At 39.6% G+C, this 18196-nt stretch overlaps 1 protein-coding gene across 4 annotated transcripts in view; it reads left to right on the top strand.

The window, feature by feature from the left end:
• Window positions 1–18196, top strand: part of Aplp2 (amyloid beta precursor like protein 2) — a 73335-nt gene that overhangs the window by 46374 nt on the left and 8765 nt on the right. For 2 of the 4 annotated variants that reach the window (XM_076846167.1, XM_076846168.1), the window contains exons 4-13: window positions 658–770; window positions 1885–2084; window positions 2487–2686; window positions 3751–3918; window positions 7416–7546; window positions 8526–8600; window positions 10665–10823; window positions 11726–11854; window positions 15642–15741; window positions 17749–17901. In XM_076846167.1, the coding sequence (XP_076702282.1) occupies window positions 658–770; window positions 1885–2084; window positions 2487–2686; window positions 3751–3918; window positions 7416–7546; window positions 8526–8600; window positions 10665–10823; window positions 11726–11854; window positions 15642–15741; window positions 17749–17901 (1428 nt within the window). The remainder of the gene's footprint in view (window positions 1–657; window positions 771–1884; window positions 2085–2486; window positions 2687–3750; window positions 3919–7415; window positions 7547–8525; window positions 8601–10664; window positions 10824–11725; window positions 11855–15641; window positions 15742–17748; window positions 17902–18196) is intronic. The other 2 variants (XM_076846169.1, XM_076846170.1) reach the window with 1 other exon arrangement.

Below are 18196 nucleotides of genomic sequence, written 5' to 3'. Positions count from 1 at the left end.
TACTATTTTATCGTGAACATATTCAGGTGGTATGTTTTGGTAGGTGATATTTTCTTCTCAGGATATCACCCATGTCAACTTGTCTGTTATTAATGATATTTAGTTTGTCACCTTGTTAAGGTAGTTTTGCTAGCATTTCCCATTGTAAAGGTACCTTTACCTCTTTATAATTAAACATCCATTGATGATTTTTACCTTAATCAATTTGTCTAGTATAAGGTTCATGTATTCTTCAATAGAACACCAAGTTTTAGTTTCCGGGGCATTTTGTGATTAGAGGAGATATGGGCCAAATTAGGAAAGTAAGAAGCTAGGAATATTGTTCCCATGAATCTAGAGGTCAGGGGGAGTGGCTGTATATATATTTGAGATGGTCATGAAGGGGGATCCTATTCATGTCCCCTTGTCATGTCTTGCTAAAAGCCTTCAATGGGACTTCGAGGGAGTGTGGTTAGGGAAACATGAGGAAAGCTACTGGCATTGTGGCCCTGATGCATTGATGATTTCTTGTGCTCACACCTGCTTTTGAGCATTAGTGACTGCTCCTGTATACACCTGACTATGTAACTGTCATTAGTCTGCATATAAGTCCTTTCTGCCTTGAATCATAATCAGATTTGCCTCTGACAAAGGTTCTTTTATTTTTTCCCCCGCCAGTGGGTGAATTTGTAAGTGATGTTCTGCTAGTTCCAGAAAAGTGCCAGTTTTTTCACAAAGAACGGATGGAGGTGTGTGAGAATCACCAGCACTGGCATACAGTAGTCAAAGAGGTAAGAGAGTAGATGGGGAAAAGTAAAGCATTGTACCTGTTAGAAGAGAAAGTAATATTGGTGTCCAAAACCTCACCATGCCTTTCAGTTATTTTTTTTTAATTACTTCTATCTTCTAAATTAAAAATACATGGGAGAGGAATAGATGTCTTTGTAAGAAAGTACAGCTTAGATTGTCCGACTTCTAAAATTAAAGCTATTATAGGGCTAGAGATGTGGCTTAGTTGTAGAGTATTCACCATACCCTGGATTCTATCCCCAGCATCACAAAAAAGAAAATAGTGAAGTTTCTCTCTTCATTTGAGCTGGGTGTAGCTTATTAATACAGCATGTAGGCATGAAGTTTGATCCCTAGTGTACACACACAGAAGAGATTAAAAGGTTGTTAGGCAGGGGTTGTACATGCTTTCAGCAGGGCTCCTCTGAAGGCATCCTAACCCTCTTTACTAAGGACTGTGTGGAAATAGCCAATTCTAGAAAAACTGGATATGTAATATAAACCTCAGAATTGGTTGCCATTTTTCTGTTCTGCTGGAGAGAAACACTTATTCTGGTCATCTGTAGTTTGATTGATTCTTCAGTCAGTAGTCTTTTCTTTATTCAAATTCTGAAGTAGTATCTATACCATTAGCATTAGTCATCTTTAATGGGTGTTGATAATCAGTAGAGGAAACTCCCACTTTCTTAAATTTTTTTTTTTTCATATTTGGACTTTTAGTTGTTTTGGCTCATCTGATGCTATAAGTTGGGTATAATTTTTTTTGGGGGGGGGAGGTACTAGGAATTGAATCAAAGGCCTCACACATACGAAGCAAGTGCTTAACCACTGAGCTACATCCCCAGCCCTTTTTATTTTTAACATGATATTGTTAAGTTTATAGGGAGTCCTCAAATTTGTGATCCTTTTGCCTTAGTCTTCCAAGTAGCTAGGATTATAGGCATGCTTTATGCCCAGTTAATAAATCTTATAGCATCACAACTTTTTGGCTGGTAAGTTTTGTGTCTGTAAGAGAAAGCATTACTTAGTGATTGGATAAGGGTTTCTTTGGGATAACGACAGGTATCAGAAGTCTTTGTGGAATATGTTTTGATGTGGTCTGTGGTTTTCCTTTAGGCATGTCTGACTCAGGGAATGACCTTATATAGCTATGGCATGCTGCTTCCCTGTGGAGTAGACCAGTTCCATGGTACCGAATATGTGTGTTGCCCTCAGACAAAGGTTATTGACTCTGTAGACTCTACTGTGTCAAAAGAAGAAGAAGAAGAGGAAGAAGAGGAAGAAGATGAAGAGGAAGACTATGATATTTATAAAAGGTAAATTCTTGTCCTGACCTCTGAAATAATTTAGCACTTCTGTAATAATGGCTGTTGGCTGCTAGTTCCTCACTTTTGGGTAAGGTGGGCATACCCTTGTAATGCTAGAATTGATTCAACTTGCATTTCATTCTGATTGAAGCTGATCATACACACACCTGTGACTTTTGGCTTTTTATTGTTGTGGGCCACATTATTTACTGCAAAGTTAATGTAGTCTATGTTCACTAACTCTTCCCTTTTGCTCATGTAGCTAGGCTGAAGGGCTTTCATGGCATAGTTACATATAAGTTGAGCTTATTTCCTGTCTCTCTTTTTGTGTTTGAGAATAGGGAAGGGAATCATTGTGCTTTGTGTGTAGAATTGATATTAACCTTCCTTTATTTTTATTGTGGCCTTTAGTGAATTTCCCACTGAAACAGATTTGGAAGACTTCACAGAAGCAGCTGTGGACGAGGAGGATGAGGAAGGGGAGGAAGTGGTAGAAGACCGTGATTACTACTATGACACCTTTAAAGGAGATGACTATAATGAAGAGAACCCAACTGAACCCAGCAGCGAGGGAGCTATTTCAGACAAAGAAATTGCTCATGATGTTAAAGGTAACCCAGTTTAAAGCTGTGGCTTTAAAATCCATGTGATCATTGTTTAATGGTGAAGGCATACAGATTCTAAGTAATCAGGTAAGTCTCAGAAGGAAAGGTGGTGTTTCTGCGTTGAAGGGGAATCTTGCTTTTCTGTGTAGAGGTAGAGTGGTGAAGTGATGTTAGCAGTAAGCAGGCATGCATGACCAGGAAGAGATACGGGGTTGACTCAGAAACAGAGTTTGCTTTGTAAGAGTTTAGAGAATAAAGGGCAATATCGTCTGTTTGTCAGCAGGATTATTCCACATCCAACCTTCTCCTCTCAAGTCTTAACTTTTAGGATGGAATAGCTTGCTGGGTTTTTCTTTCACTAAGTATATTCTAATCTGTAGGCTGCTCCATCTGTTCAGGTATCTGTAGCTGGTAGGTTGAAATGGAATGATCTTGTCAACTAAAACAAAGTTTGGTTGTGATAGTTCCCGAGAGCACATGGCCTCTGCTCATTGTGTATTTGAAACCAGTTAGGATCTGAAGAATTTTAAAACCCAGCTGGGAGAAAATTAATTGGTCTAGAAATTTATGATTCATCTTGGAGAATATGAAAATAGGAACACTTGTCCTTTGTAGGCACTTCAGTGTTTGCTGTGGGTATCACCACTTAAAATAACCTTTCTGCCTGCATTGACTCCTTTGGGTCCTTGAAACCACTAAAGTAGACAAACCAGGATCTATTTCCATTGAACAGATTAAAAAAAAAAAAAAATGAGAGACTCATGAGGCTATGAGAGACTCCTCTTTGTTAACCTGTGTGTCAGTCTAGTCTCAGATTGTGCAAAAAAAGTGTTTTGTTTTTAATTTTAATTTTTAAAAAAATCTCCATTCCCCTATGTTTTTGTCACATGGAAAGTGACTTCATCCACAGAACCCCTGACCTGTTTTGGTGAGTTAGGTCAGCCAGGGCATTAATTTCCTGTGTGGTCCCCCATTACCAACACCTGGTTTTATCGTGGCCGGCCTATAGCATTTTGAAGCATTTGAAGCACTGCCTCTGCTCTGCTGATACTCTGACCATTTTCACACAGCTGTCTGCTCCCAGGAGGCGATGACGGGGCCTTGCCGGGCTGTGATGCCTCGTTGGTACTTCGACCTCTCCAAGGGAAAGTGCGTGCACTTTATATATGGCGGCTGCGGCGGCAACAGGAACAATTTTGAGTCTGAGGATTATTGTATGGCTGTGTGTAAAGCGATGAGTAAGTCCCGCCTTGCGCTGGCCCTGTGCAGCAGCGCTGTCCTGTCCAGCGTTCTGTCTCTCCTGGCCGTCCTCGTGGCTGCATCTGTGACATGTTTCCGCCGACTCAGGTGTTTGCTGTCAGTCGTTTTCCCCTCATCTTTGTGCTTCCTAGACTGAGGCTTTGCTTTCCTGTTGGCAGTAGTAAGCTGTTTTCCATGTCCCGTGCTCCCCTTGTGTCTGCTGGACGTTTAGTGGTGGTGGTGGTAGTGTTGTGTGCCTTCCCTGGCGCAGTGGGTGGCCACAGCCAGGGGCTTGTTTTTTCTCATTGGAGTCTATAAGTGCTGAAGGTGCTCTGGTATTGGTTGGGAAGCATTCATGATTGAAAGGCACCCAAAGGGTAACTGAATATTCCTGAGTTCTGTCCATGATTGTATTCTAAGCTTTGCCTCATTTTTTTTTTTGGGGGGGGTGGTACTGGGGATTGAACCCAGAGGTGCTTAATCACTGAGCCATATCCCCAGCCCTTTTTTATATGTTAAGAGACAGGGTCTCATTGAGTTATTAGGGCCTCACTGAGTTGCTGAGGCTGGCTTTGAACTTGAGAGCCTCCTGCTTCAGCCTCTCAAGCTGCTGGGATTTCAGGTGTGCACCACTGCACCTAGCCTGAGTTTTGCCTCAGTTTTGCTTCTTAATCTCATCTTTGAACTACTCTGTTACTGAACAATGTGATGCCACCTGATGGAATGCCCACTTTTGAAAAGAGCAACAATATTTTAGGGATTCCATAATACCGAAAATAACCTTGCATTATTTATTCTAAGGATAGAGCTTTGTAGCTGAGTACTATTTCTTTAATATATTGGAAACCTTGGGTCATGCAGGGCTTTAGGAAATGAGGAGATTTTAGTTTGTGTTTTTTTGGTCTTAGAGAAACTACTACTCAGTGCAGTAGTTCAATTGAGTTGGGTTTATGTTAGACACAGGTAGGAAGAGTTTTTCTTGTCAAGCCCCTCTTAACCTGGTGGTACCTACCCATGTGCTGGGAAAATCCTCAAGCCAGGCAGTTTTCTTTCATTCCTACTCTGGAATTCATCAGGATGACTTGCTGCCTGTTCCTGGTATTTGCTCTAGAGGTCTTGGTGGGGATGTAGTTTCTGATGGTTTTTCATTTCATTCAGATACCTTCATGCTCCCTCTTTTTTCTTTCTCATAAAGAGTTTTAAAATCTTTATTGAATTCAGCATGCTTTCAGAGATTCTACTCTGAAAGTTGCTGTACTTAGAAAAGACTGTTATTTGAATCAGTTGAAAAGGTGAAAGAGAGTGAGCTTTAGGAACTGTGGTGCATAAACTTTACCAAGGAAAGATTTAGTGATAAAAATTATTGCTGTGCAAAACTACTCAAACTAAGAATCAATACAGTTTCCGTAATTGGAGCCCTTTAAAGATCTCATAGAATACAGAGGTGGCAACCTCTATCCAAAGACTCAAATAAATAGTCTTCTGAGATACCTTGGAATGGAAGGTCTGTGAAATCCGTGTGGCTTTGGGGAAATTGCGGAGGAGAAATTCTGTTTGTGTGCTAAGGGGAGGGCTTGCTGGCTGGAGGGCTTTGAAAGTCTAGAGCATCAGGTTTCTAGTGGTCGTGTTTGTGTCCCTCTTCAGAGGGTCTGAGGCAAGTAGATGTGCTAGCTTCATGAATTGTAGTGATTTTGCTCTGAGCCCTTTGTGTCTTTAGAAGTAAACCTCTAGACATGCTGTCCTTTTCCCCTTTTGTTCCCATGGAGGGTGGAGGCACACTGTGTTTTGCATTATGTGTATTCACCCAGTGATAGAAACCATCCTTAGCTCATGAGCCTGCAGACATGTGTCCCTGATAGTGATGTGCATTTAGCACAAAGGACTTGAATTCTCCTTCACTGAATTTTTTTAGTTTCTTGGAGAATGTGATCTGTCTGTTCTTTAAACTTATTTGGGACTCAGATATTCTTCACATGATTTTACTCTAGGTTTATTAAAGGGAGCAAAGAAGATTCTTCTGATGGAAAAACTTCGGAGTGACTGACTAATCTGTAGTAATATTTTTATTAGTCACATTATTATTTTTTTAGTGTTTTTTTTTTAGTTGTAGTTGGACACAATATCTTTATTTTATTTTTATGTGGTGGTGAGGGTTGAACCCAGGGCCTCACACATGCTAGGCAAGTACTCTACCGCTGAGCCACAATCCAAGCCCTAGTCAGAATGATTAAAATGACACAGTTCTGGAAATTAGGTGAATTTGTTTCCAAGGTAAAAATTAGTTGTATTTTGGCATTTGTCATGATAAACAAGTTACACATTATTCCTCCCTGGTTTGGGAAATCTTGAATGAATTGGGCTAACACATAATTCCAGAGGTGTTTCTTAAGAAGTTAGCCAAGTGAACTTGCTCCCTTCTCAGTTCTTTCTCTTAGAGATTAAACTCCATTATACTTATACTCACTTGCCTGGTGCTAGTAAGAGATTATGTGTGAACAACAGTGAGGTGAGGGATTGTCCATTCCAATGGGCTTATGTTTGGAGGGATGCCCAGAAAGGCCCTTTGGTCAGTGTCATGAGTCCAATAAGACCAAGGTATCTTCACATCCATGGAAGGTGCCCTTCTAAACTACAGAAACTTAGTTTTACTTTTACCCCCATTATCCCCTAATAATTGGGGATGGGTGTAAGAGTCCTTCAGTGATATTGAAAACTCAAAAATTATATCTAGAGTGAGTTGGGCTTTCTCTACCCAGTCTATATTTAAAGACTGTTTAGCCAGTTTCCCGAAGTAAGCTAGGATCTAAAGATTGCCAAAAGAGGGCTGGGGATGTGGCTCAAGCGGCAGCACGCTCGCCTGGCATGCGAGCAGCCCGGGTTCGATCCTCAGCACCACATACCAACAAAGATGTTGTGTCCACCAAATACTGAAGAATAAATATTAAAATTCTCTCTCTCTATTCCTCTCTCTCACTCTCTCTTTAAAAAAAAAAAAGATTGCCAAAAGAGTAAAAGTAAGTTCCTCAGAAATGTATACATTTGTGGAAGTGCTTCTACAGGGTCTAATTTCATGCTGGTCCCTATTCAGACACCATTAGTTGATGATCAGTAAGGTAGCTGTTTTTTTTTTTTTTTTTTTTTAAATGGTTTTCAGGTTTCACATTATGAAGGGAAGACAAAAGCAGCTTCTCTTTTTCTGCCCTGCAGTCCAGAGTGGATACCTCATGAGTGACGAAAATACCAGGGGACTGAGCTACCAATAAATTGGTGAATTAGCATGGACTGACATGGTTGATGAATATTGCCCATTGTAATCTAACAAAGTGAAGACTTGGCAGACAGTAGCACCCTATACTTGTAGTAAGGCATGACACAAATTGAGTCCATCTTGCAGGTCCTGAGCTTGGTTTTCTTCCTAAAGCACTGTGCAGTTTTAACACTGCATCTGACTGATCCCTGACCCTCAAAGCAAACTCCTTCTGTAATTTTGTTTCAGTTCCTCCAACTCCTCTGCCAACCAATGATGTTGATGTATATTTTGAGACCTCTGCAGATGATAATGAGCATGCTCGCTTCCAGAAGGCTAAGGAACAGTTGGAAATTCGGCACCGCAACCGAATGGACAGGGTAAACTTAGGCAATTCTGTTATTCTTCATGGTGCTTGGTAGCTAAGTAGCATGGGGGTTTGGGTTTTTTTGGGGGGGAGGGGGGCTTGTTTTGTTTTCTTTAGCTGGGGATCCAACTTTAGTCAAAGAAAGAGACACCATCTTTCTAGAATGTTGTGTAATGGGTAAGGAATAGTGAGGTTCCAGAGTATCAGGGGAACTCCCTGCTGGGTGGGTGAATCCTTGCCTACCCTATCTCCATAAGGATACAGTTGCTGTATGACATGTTGCAGACACTGCAGAGCTCTTCCTGTAGCTATTACTCACTTGTTGCTTTTCTTTGCCATCACTGGCTTTAAATACCACTGCCTGTGGAAGGTTCTGAAGTCTCAGGGACTTTTGTTTCCTTAAGAGCATTCTAAGTTCAGAGCAGTGAGAGCCCAGAGTATAGCTTCCTCCTGAATGCACTTAGTACTGAGAAGAGATTGACACAGGAAAATCTTGTTTGGCCTGAGCTCTCCCTCCAATACCTGAACCTCACCTGCATTGAGCATTACCATATAGGAAATGCTCATTATGTTCTCCGTAGCAGTTCTGAGAAATAGGTATTAACCTCAATTTTTTTTTTTAAATAACTTTTTATTTTATGTGGTGCTGAGGTCCGAACCCAGCGCCCCATGCATGCCAGGCGAGCGCTCTGCCTCTGAGCCCTGCCCTAACCTCAATTTTTTAGGCAAGTAGACTAAGGCACAGAGACTTTTAAAGTAACTAATCGAAGGTTATATAACAAGGTGGTCATGGAATTGAGGCTCCATCTGGGGACAGTTGAGGCCTAGAACCTTCTGAGGCAGCAGCAACTCTGAATTCTTAAGGGATCACATGATGCAGTTTCCTTTTGCACAGTTTCCGACACTGGATTCAGTGCCTGGCAGTATTTTTAGAAAATGGGGAAGTTGTTTCAGAGGATTGTTCTCTGGTGAAGTGTTTTTAATCTTTGTAGGTAAAGAAAGAGTGGGAAGAGGCAGAGCTTCAAGCCAAGAACCTCCCCAAGGCAGAGAGACAGACCCTTATTCAGGTAAGATGCCTTCTCCAAGGATAAAGCATCCACCTACCAGTTAAAAATATGGTCAAAGCCAAACTCCTAGGAAATTTAAATTTGGCACCTCTTTTTATTCAGGGGCTTAAGTTACAAGGAAGTTGTAAGTGACCTATTTTTCTCTTTTCACCTCTAGTATTACTCACCTACAGTAGAAGGAAACCAAACCCCCTCCCAGAGTATACTTAATTCATGCCAGGAAGTAACCTCAGCTTAGCTGCCACTTGTTAATCTGCTTTCCTGGCAAAAGTTCTCTGTCATCTTTGTTCTTGGGCTATGACTTGTTTTTCAGCAGTACTGATTTATTTATTTATTGGCAGACTGAAAAGTCAAAAGGCAGAAAACAATGATATAAGTTCATCTCTAATTTTGTAAAAATACAACCTTAAAATCATAGTAGTTAACTATATTCCCCTTCAGCAAAAGAAAGTTGCTAGGAATAGGGACAGCAATTTATAGGACTGCTTTAGTTTTGGAAAACAAATATACACACACACACACACACACACACACACACACACTTTTTTTTTTTTTGGTCTGCATGGGTGGCGGGGCAGGCACACAGTGTGCTAGGCATTAAATTAGGGCCTTACTTGAGCTAAACATACTCTGCCATTGAGCTATATGCTAGACCCTGATTACATTTTAAATTAGTTTATTTCTAGCTAACTTTTTTCTTCTTGTGATGTTAGTTCTTTTCTGGAAGACCTTTGCTTTCTTATCAATGACTTAGAAAAATCTTAGGAGTTACAAGCCAGTGCATCTTATGTAAGGAAATTAAATTCAGCAGTCTTAAATTGTGCCTCTAAACCTGGCTAGATATCTCATAGATAACTTGCCCTTCACAACTTTAAGGCATGATTCAGCATAACTTACCACATTATTATATTATGTTTGAAAGTATATTTACTACTGCTTGCCAATTTCAGGGTTTAGAAGTTAGTCCCTTGCTTAACATGGAAAAACCATTGATTGATTGATTGATTGATTGATTGATTTAGGACTGCAAATTGGTGCAGCTATTTTTTTTTTTATTGGTTGTTCAAAACATTACAATGCTCTTGACATATCATATTTCATACTTTTGATTCAAGTGGGTTATGAACTCCCATTTTTACCACGTATACAGATTGCAGGTTCACATTGGTTACACATCCACGTTTATACATACTGCCATACTAGTGTCTGTTGTATTTTGCTGCCTTTCCTATCCCCTCCCCTCTTCTCTCTCTACTCCATCTACTGTAATTCATTTCTCTTTCTTGTTTTTTTTCCCTTTCCCCTCACATCCTCTTATATGTAATTTTGTATAACAATGAGAGTCTCCTTCCATTTCCATGCAATTCCCCTTCTCTCTCCCATTCCCTCCCACCTCTCGTCCCTGTTTAATGGTAATCTTCTTCTCATGCTCTTCCTCCCTGCTCTGTTTTGAGTTGCCCTCCTTATATCAAAGAAGACATTCGGCATTTGTTTTTTAGGGATTGGCCAGCTTCACTTAGCATAATCTGCTCTAATGCCATCCATTTCCCTGCAAATGCCATGATTTTGTTGTTTTTTAGTGCTGAGTAATATTCCATTGTGTATAAATGCCACATTTTTTTATCCATTCATCTATTGAAGGGCATCTAGGTTGGTTCCACTATATATTTATTTTTTGTGGTGCAGGGAATCAAACCCAGGGCCTTGTGCATGCTGGGAAAGCTCTCCACCACTAGATACCCTATCAGCCTGGTGTTATTCCTTTATTGCGGTGTACACTAAAAAATACAGATATTGAGCTTGAGTTTGCAATGCTAGTAATTTCAGTTACAGAAATGCTAGGAGTCCCTCTAACATTGAGATCTAACTTACTTTTTTAGTTAAGGAAGTATTTATCATGATAGAACTCAGAAGCATATCTTGATTTTACCCTCACTTTACTGTCTGAACTTTTACTGTCTTGCATAGAAATTGGACATGGAGAAACGTGTGAGCCTAAGGGTATTTGCTTAGACTTCCTCCAAGTATTGCAAATTAAATGTTATTCCTTCTTTCACGGGTTAGCACTTCCAAGCTATGGTTAAAGCATTAGAGAAGGAAGCAGCCAGTGAGAAGCAGCAGCTGGTGGAAACCCACCTGGCCCGTGTGGAAGCCATGCTGAACGACCGTCGACGGATGGCTCTAGAGAATTACCTGGCTGCCCTGCAGTCTGACCCCCCTCGGGTGAGTTGCAGTCAGAGCAGAATCACTCTTGAGTTGTCTTCTCAGTGTTATTCACCCTAAAATGATGCCAGTTTATGTCATACAGGTTGGTAAAATTTACATACTTCTGACAAGTTTTGGCAGTGCTGATGGTAAAGAAAAAAGATCAGGATAGAAAAGGTATTATGTAGAAAAGCATGACCTCAGGATATTGTTTAAGAATTAACACAATTTATGCATTTTCTGTAGTAGCCTTATTTTCAAAGAATAAAAATTTGCTTTCTATGAATGAAGGCTTTTGGACCAGTTTCAAACTCTTTTGAAACTCTTGGGTGAGCAATCTCAACCTTTTTTTTTTTTTAGTCTCTTAATTCTAACCTGCCTTGCTTTTGGGAAATGGGAAGTATTGGAAGGATATTTGTATCCTTTCTGAGTGAGTTGGTATACTCTTCTCTTTAGGGTGACATAAGAGACTTCCTAACTTATAATTCAGGTGTCAAGAGGCTTAGCCAAGAAAGAAGACTATTAGAGGAGGACTGTGGGCTGGAGATTCTGGGAAATACTATTTTTTACAGATTTAATATAATGCTGGAAGTCAGTTTGGGTATTTCACCTAGAAAGAGTTTCTTGTTGCTTGGTAGGCTAAAGCTTTCAGAGTTACAGCTTTCATTCTTGTTCATAGCTAAGTTTTACATTCTTTTTTTTTTTTTTTTTTTAAATACTTGTATTCTATTTATTTATTTTTAGGTGGTGCTGAGGATTGAACCCAGTGCTTCACATGTGCTAGGCAAAGCACTGTACCACTGAGCCATAACCCCAACCCCATAAGCTTTACATTCTTAAGTGAATTTTTCACGCTTTGTTTCCTACCTGTTTTTAATTCTTGAGTCTCTGGATATTAAAACAACTATTCTCTCTTGTAGCCTCATCGCATTCTCCAGGCTTTGCGGCGTTATGTCCGTGCTGAGAATAAAGATCGCCTGCATACCATTCGTCATTACCAGCATGTGTTGGCTGTTGATCCAGAAAAGGCAGCCCAGATGAAATCACAGGTATGCCAGACACAAATGACTGCCTTGAGAATATTTTCCTTGGGGACATAGGCCTTGACTGATGGTAGGACAGCACTCTAGTTGTGTTTATTATTCTTAGAAAATGATTTTTGATTTCCAAAGACATTCAGTACATGCATTGGTTGTTGTAGTAGCACTCTTAAAAATATCTTTTTCAGGGGCTGTGGCTCAGTGGTAGAGCACTTGCCTTGCACATGTGAGGCACTGGGTTCAATCCTCAGCACCACATATAAAATATATAAAGGTATTGTGTCCATCTACAACTAAAAAAAAAAAAAAAATTAAAAAAATCTTTTCCATACCTTATACTAAGTACTTTGTATTTAAAGTTTCTGAAGGTTTAGAAATGCATGATTGTATTGAAAATATAATCAATTTCTAAATTGGTTTTTATATCAGTTTATTCTGATTTAGGATATAACCAGAATTAATATTTGAAACCACTTTCTAGACAAATATATTAAGCAGATCTTAAAAAGTTGGGCTAGGAGTGTAGCTCACTGATAAAGTACTTGCCTAGCATGTGCAAAGATTCCATCTCTTAATACCACAAAAATATTTTAAAAAGAGTCTTCTGTCTAAAGAAGGGTTTTTTTTAGACATGTTTACATTCCTGGGTTTTGTTCCATAGTGAGTCCAGCTTTACTTTACAGTTATCTGTAGAGACTTGTTTCTGGTTTCTCTTTCTCATTTTGGTATTATCCATATATTAACTTGTTTTTACTTCTTTCATATATTCCAAGAAAATGATTTTTGCCTATAAGACAGGTGTATTTTAAGCTAGGAAGTCCAGCAGCTCAGCCTGTTCATTTTCCTAGATGGCCTTGTAATAACATCACTGATCTTATTTCCTTCCATATTTTAAGTATAATGCTGTGCTGATGGTACCATTATACATAGAATACAATTACAGCATGGGTCCCTCCGAACTTTTTCTGTATGTTATGGTCATAATTTGCCTAGAGATATTAGGAATATATAAGCTGAGTTTTGTTCCACTTCTTGGTGAAAAATTGTGTCACCAGCTACATGCCAAAATCTTTCATATCATCTGACAGTACAAAGTTATATCACCTAAGTACCCTTGAGCGGCTTTCAGCTAGTATGAAATTAATTATAAAGGTGAATAATCATCTTTAAATATACAGAGTTTACATTAGAATTTGGGTGTTTGGGGGAATAGAAGAACTCAGACTCTTGAAAAGTGGGAATGTAGGAAGGAGATGGATCTAGGACTCTAGTATATGATATGGGCTTGTTAAAGGCTTTGCTTCATGTCAGGTGGAGTAGAAAAGAAGGAGAAAAGGCACAGTAGTCCAGGAGTACTCTGAGAAGAAAGGTAGAGAAATGCATTTTGTTGGATTGAGTTAGATGCATTTTGTTGGACTAGGTTAGGCTCCTTGGGTCCTACTGAATTTTTAATACAGAATGTAATTTTCTAAACTTTTTGTTTAAAATTAGATTGTTATGCTGTATTTTCTATAAAAAATAGCCTATTTTATGTGATGAGAATAGAAAGGGGTGTTTCAATCCATATATTGAATTAATATTTGGACAACATTTGCAAGTGAGAGCAAAGTCCCATACCAAGTAGAGTGGGAAGTAGAGTCCTCCCATTGTAGAACATCTTGGTGGTGGTGGTGGGTGGGGGAAGATCCAGCTTTCCTGGATCTATTTACTGTCCACTTTGAACTTGTCATTCTGTCAAAGTGTGGCCAAGTATCTGAATGCTAGAAAAACCCAAGATCTAAAATGCTTTTCTGATTTTGGATTTTTTTGGACTTTAAAGTATTTTTCATGTACATATGGGATGTCCTAATATCCTGGAATGGGACCCAAGTGTAAACCTGAAATTCATTTGTTTCATGTACACCTTATATGCATAGCCTGAAAGTAATGTTACACAGTATTTTTAGTGTACCTGTATTTTGAATACAACCTTCATGTGAAGTCAACTGTGAATTTTCCACTTGTGGCATTATGTCAGCACCCAAAATGTTTCAGTTTTTAGAGCATTTCTGCTTTTGGATTTTTAAAATCAGAGGTGCTCAACCTATGAAACTTCTGCCTGAATATGAGTGAGATGATGCTTTTACTCCCTTATTGCTCTATAATTCAAGAGTTACTATAAAGGCGCTAATTTCCAGTATTCCACCCTGTGGCTCTTGTCCTGCTGTGGGTATATGAACTTCCTCTCAGATGGTTTCTTAGTTCATCTGAGTAAGTATAAACAGCGTCAACACTTGCTGAGGCTGTAAGTGGTACATTTCAGTTCCATTTGCCCTTTTTCTCTAAGGTACTCACTCTTATGCTTTCCCATCAATTTACTTGAATGACAGAATGCAAATATAAAATTAAATTGCTTTCATCCTTGCTTTTAAAGGTCAGAAACCCATCAGTCTTCAATAAAAGCATCTTTACATTTAACTTTTTTTCATTTTGACCCTTCATCTTAATGGCTTTAAGCTCATGTAATTAATGCATTGGCTTTGAGCACCCTCTTTAGGCAAAGCGAGTAACTGCAAGTCTGACTGGGCTTAGCTTAGAGTAGGAGCTTGTGTGAGCAACAAGAGTATGCCTCACTGTATCCTTGAGGTGAACTTTATCCCAGGTCACCATTCAGCTCCACCCTGAATGACTTTTTTGTTGTTGGATAAACAATCTTGAAACTTGTACATTCAGAAAGGATAGTGAACTAAAATGAGCTATGGTCAATAACTTCCTTTAACAGTTCCTTAACATCAGTTTTTTTAGGGATGGGGATGCAGTTCAGTGCTAGATTCCTTGCCTAGCAAGCATGAGGGCCTAGATTTGATCTCTGGTACTAGAAAAAAATCAGCATGCATTATTTTGAAGAATAGTGATTTAGTTAAATAAGAATTAACTAATTCTATTTTTTACCATCATAATCATCTTTCCCTCAGCCCTTTTTATTTATTTATTTTCTGAGACAATGTCTTGCAAAATTGCTCAGGGTGACCTCAAACTTGAGGTATCCTCCTGCCTTAGTCTGCCAAGTCACTGGGATTAGAAGTGTGTGCCACCAACTCTCCTGGTTACCATAATAATTATGTTAAGTATTTGCTTCACTAAGCAAAAGCCATAAATGGTCTTCCCACATATCTACTTTTTAGATATGTGGATCAATGATAAAAATTAACTGACACTTTCCCTTTTTCATTCAACTAAACCTTTTTGAACATCCAGCACTGTAAAAAGTGGGGCTCTTTAACTCTGTGTTGTTGGTGATAAGTGCCTTGTATGAAAATCAAGCCAGTAACTGGCTAGCAAATATTTTTAAACTAAAGTTTCTTTTAATTTGGAGTCTTCCTGTAGATATATTCTCATGTCATCTAGTGGTATCTTAATGTTGCCTGAACATATTCTTACACTTTAGCAGTTGGTAAATATGGTATGGAGAGTAATACATTTCCTCTGACCATCTGCCCTGTTGGACTCTATAAAGAATGCACTTTTTGCTTGGCGTGGTGGTGCACGCCTGTAATCCCAGTGGCTTGGGAGGCTGAGGCAGGAGGATCGTGAGACCCTGTCTCTAAATAAAATATAAAAAAGGACTGGGGATGTGGCTCAGTGGTTGAATGCCCTGGAATTCAATCCCTAGTACCAAAAAAAAAAAAAAAAAAAAAAAAGTACCTTTTGAACTTGTCTTTCTGTAAGTGTGTGTGTATGTCTTTCTGCCTTCATGTTCCTTTCTGGCCTGGTTGTTTTCAGTGATAAGACCTCTCCATCGTAACTGTGCTTCCAGGTAATGACACACCTTCACGTGATTGAAGAAAGAAGGAACCAAAGCCTCTCTCTGCTCTACAAAGTTCCTTATGTAGCGCAAGAAATTCAAGAGGAAATTGGTGGGTACTTGATGAGTGTGTCAAGGGCAGGTTGGGACTTCTTGCTGAGTAAGGCTCAGGCACCATGGCTGAACAAGATGAGAGAAATAGGAGTCAGCAAGGCCAGTGGAGTAGGACATTATCTCACTGTAGCTTCAAGGGTCTGGAAGACTGGAGCTCACATAGTAAGGTCAAGGAGTCCCCAAGGACAGATGTCCTGGCGGGGAGCCTGGAGTTCCATTGATCTTCACTCTTGTTAGCGGAAGAAGAAAATCCAGGGTGTGAAATTACAGGGGCCTCAGAAATGTCCTTTTACTATCCACCCCATCCTCTCACTGCCCCTATCGCCTTGATTGTTGATATATTCAGCAATTCAAGGTACTCTGTTTTATACAGATTCCCACCTCCTCTCTCTCAGTTCATTTATTTAACAAGTTTTATCATGTCTACTGTGTGTTCCAGAGTACAGTAGTAGAGTTTCTATTACAGTAGGAGAGAAACAGGCAGCAAAATGGAATGAAATACTAACCAAGTGTCAGATGGTTATAAATGCTAAGCAGAACTTTAGAAGCAGGATGTAATAGTGGGGAATGACTTTAGGTCAGGATTGCTGCTTCGGGGGAAAATAACTAGAGATCTAAATAAGCACAAGCTGTCTATGCAAAGATCACAAGGGAAAGCATATTGTTTGCAGTGGGAATGATGAATATGAAAGCCTAAAATTTAAGTCAGTGCATTCAAGTAGATCAGTGTGGCTAGATCATAATAAGGGGAAGTGAGGCCTGGGAAATAGAGAGGGTCCAGAGTATGAAACAATTTGAGTAAAATCAAGGCATTTGGATTTTATTTAAGATTTTAATAGGAAACTTTTAGAGGGCTTTAACCTAAGGAGTAACTGAATATGGATTATGCTTTTTTTAAAAAGAACATGAATTAAAAATATATATATATTGGGCTGGGGTTGTAGTTCAGTGGTAAAACACTTGCCTAGCATGCATGAGGCACTGGGTTTGGTCCTCAGCACCACATAAAAATAAACAAATAAAATAAAGGTATCGTGTCCATCTACAACTAAAAATAAAAATAAGAATTAAAAAAAATCACTTGACTGCCATGTGGAAAGCTAATTAAACTTGGAAATCAGACAGGAAACGTTTATGAAAATCCAGGAGAGAGATGGTGGTAGTGTGTGCTGAGATGATAGGAAATATTTTTAGGATATTCCAGAGGAAGGGTGAAGGGATATGCTAAGAGTTAGATATGGGGTGAGGAAGAACATCAAGAATAACGTACGGGTGTCACAGTAGTTGTGTGGATAGATTGTAGTATTAGTGTTCACTGAGGTGGGGAAGAAAATCTAGAATTCTCTTTGTACAGGTTAAAATAGAAAGTGCTGTTGTATGTTAAGAGAATATCTAAGGTAGATGAGACAGTTGACAGTTTGGGCAATAGCTATGGGAGCCATGATGCATGGATTTTTTTTTTTTAAACTGGCATTGGCAAAATAGGTCAAAGGGTATAAAATTGTGGCTGCATGTACAGTGTAAACACTGTAGTTAATACTATTGTATGCTGAAAATTTGCCAGGAAAGTAGATTTTAGGCATTCTTACCAATGAAAAGTAATTACAGAAGATGATGGGTGTGTTAATTTGTATAATCAGTAATCATTTCACTATGTATATCAAACATGTTGTACATCATAAATTATACAATTAAAACATCATAAATTGTACAATTAAAAACCCAAAACTAGCTTTGGAGGAGAGCACATAATCAGAGCTGGAAACAGAGGATGACTCTGATGATGGAGCCCTGGATTCCTTGCTGAAGCTCTGCTGTGTTACACAGTTGGGGAAGGTCTTTCTGGGAGAGAGTGGTCAGCTGCATTGTAAGCTGGTGGGACACTGTGGATCTTGAGCTCTGGAATGACAAGCATTAGCCTTTTTCAGACTGCTGGTCCTGTACATAGATACTAGGTCTTTGTGAAAACTGCATCTCTATTCCCTGCTTTGTCTGTCTTTGTCAGATGAGCTTCTTCAGGAACAGCGAGCAGACATGGACCAGTTCACTGCCTCCATCTCAGAGAGCACTATGGACGTCCGGGTGAGCTCTGAGGAGAGTGACGAGATCCCACCGTTCCACCCCTTCCATCCTTTCCCATCCTTACCTGAGAATGAAGGTGCGTATGGTCCTCAGTGCACTTCTTGACCCATGGGGCTGGGAGAAAGAAATTAGAAAACTGGAGTCCATGTTTTCAAACTGGGTTGAGCTGGGGAGGTTGTATTACTGGTAAGAGTTGGGGAGATGAGACTCCCCCACCACCCGCTGTGTGTGGTGCTGTTCTAGGTCTTGCCAACTAATTGGCTTCAGTATCACCATGAAGTCAAGAATACTCCTCTGTTGGGGCTGGGGATATAGAGCTTAGTTGGTAGAGTGCTTGCCTTGCATGCACAAGGCCCTGGCTTATCCCCACC

Source organism: Callospermophilus lateralis, chromosome 2 (assembly GCF_048772815.1).
Source record: "Callospermophilus lateralis isolate mCalLat2 chromosome 2, mCalLat2.hap1, whole genome shotgun sequence".
Lineage (NCBI taxonomy): Eukaryota > Metazoa > Chordata > Mammalia > Rodentia > Sciuridae > Callospermophilus > Callospermophilus lateralis.
Note: the sequence above shows the minus strand (reverse complement) of the source record. Positions and strands in the feature narration are given on the sequence as shown.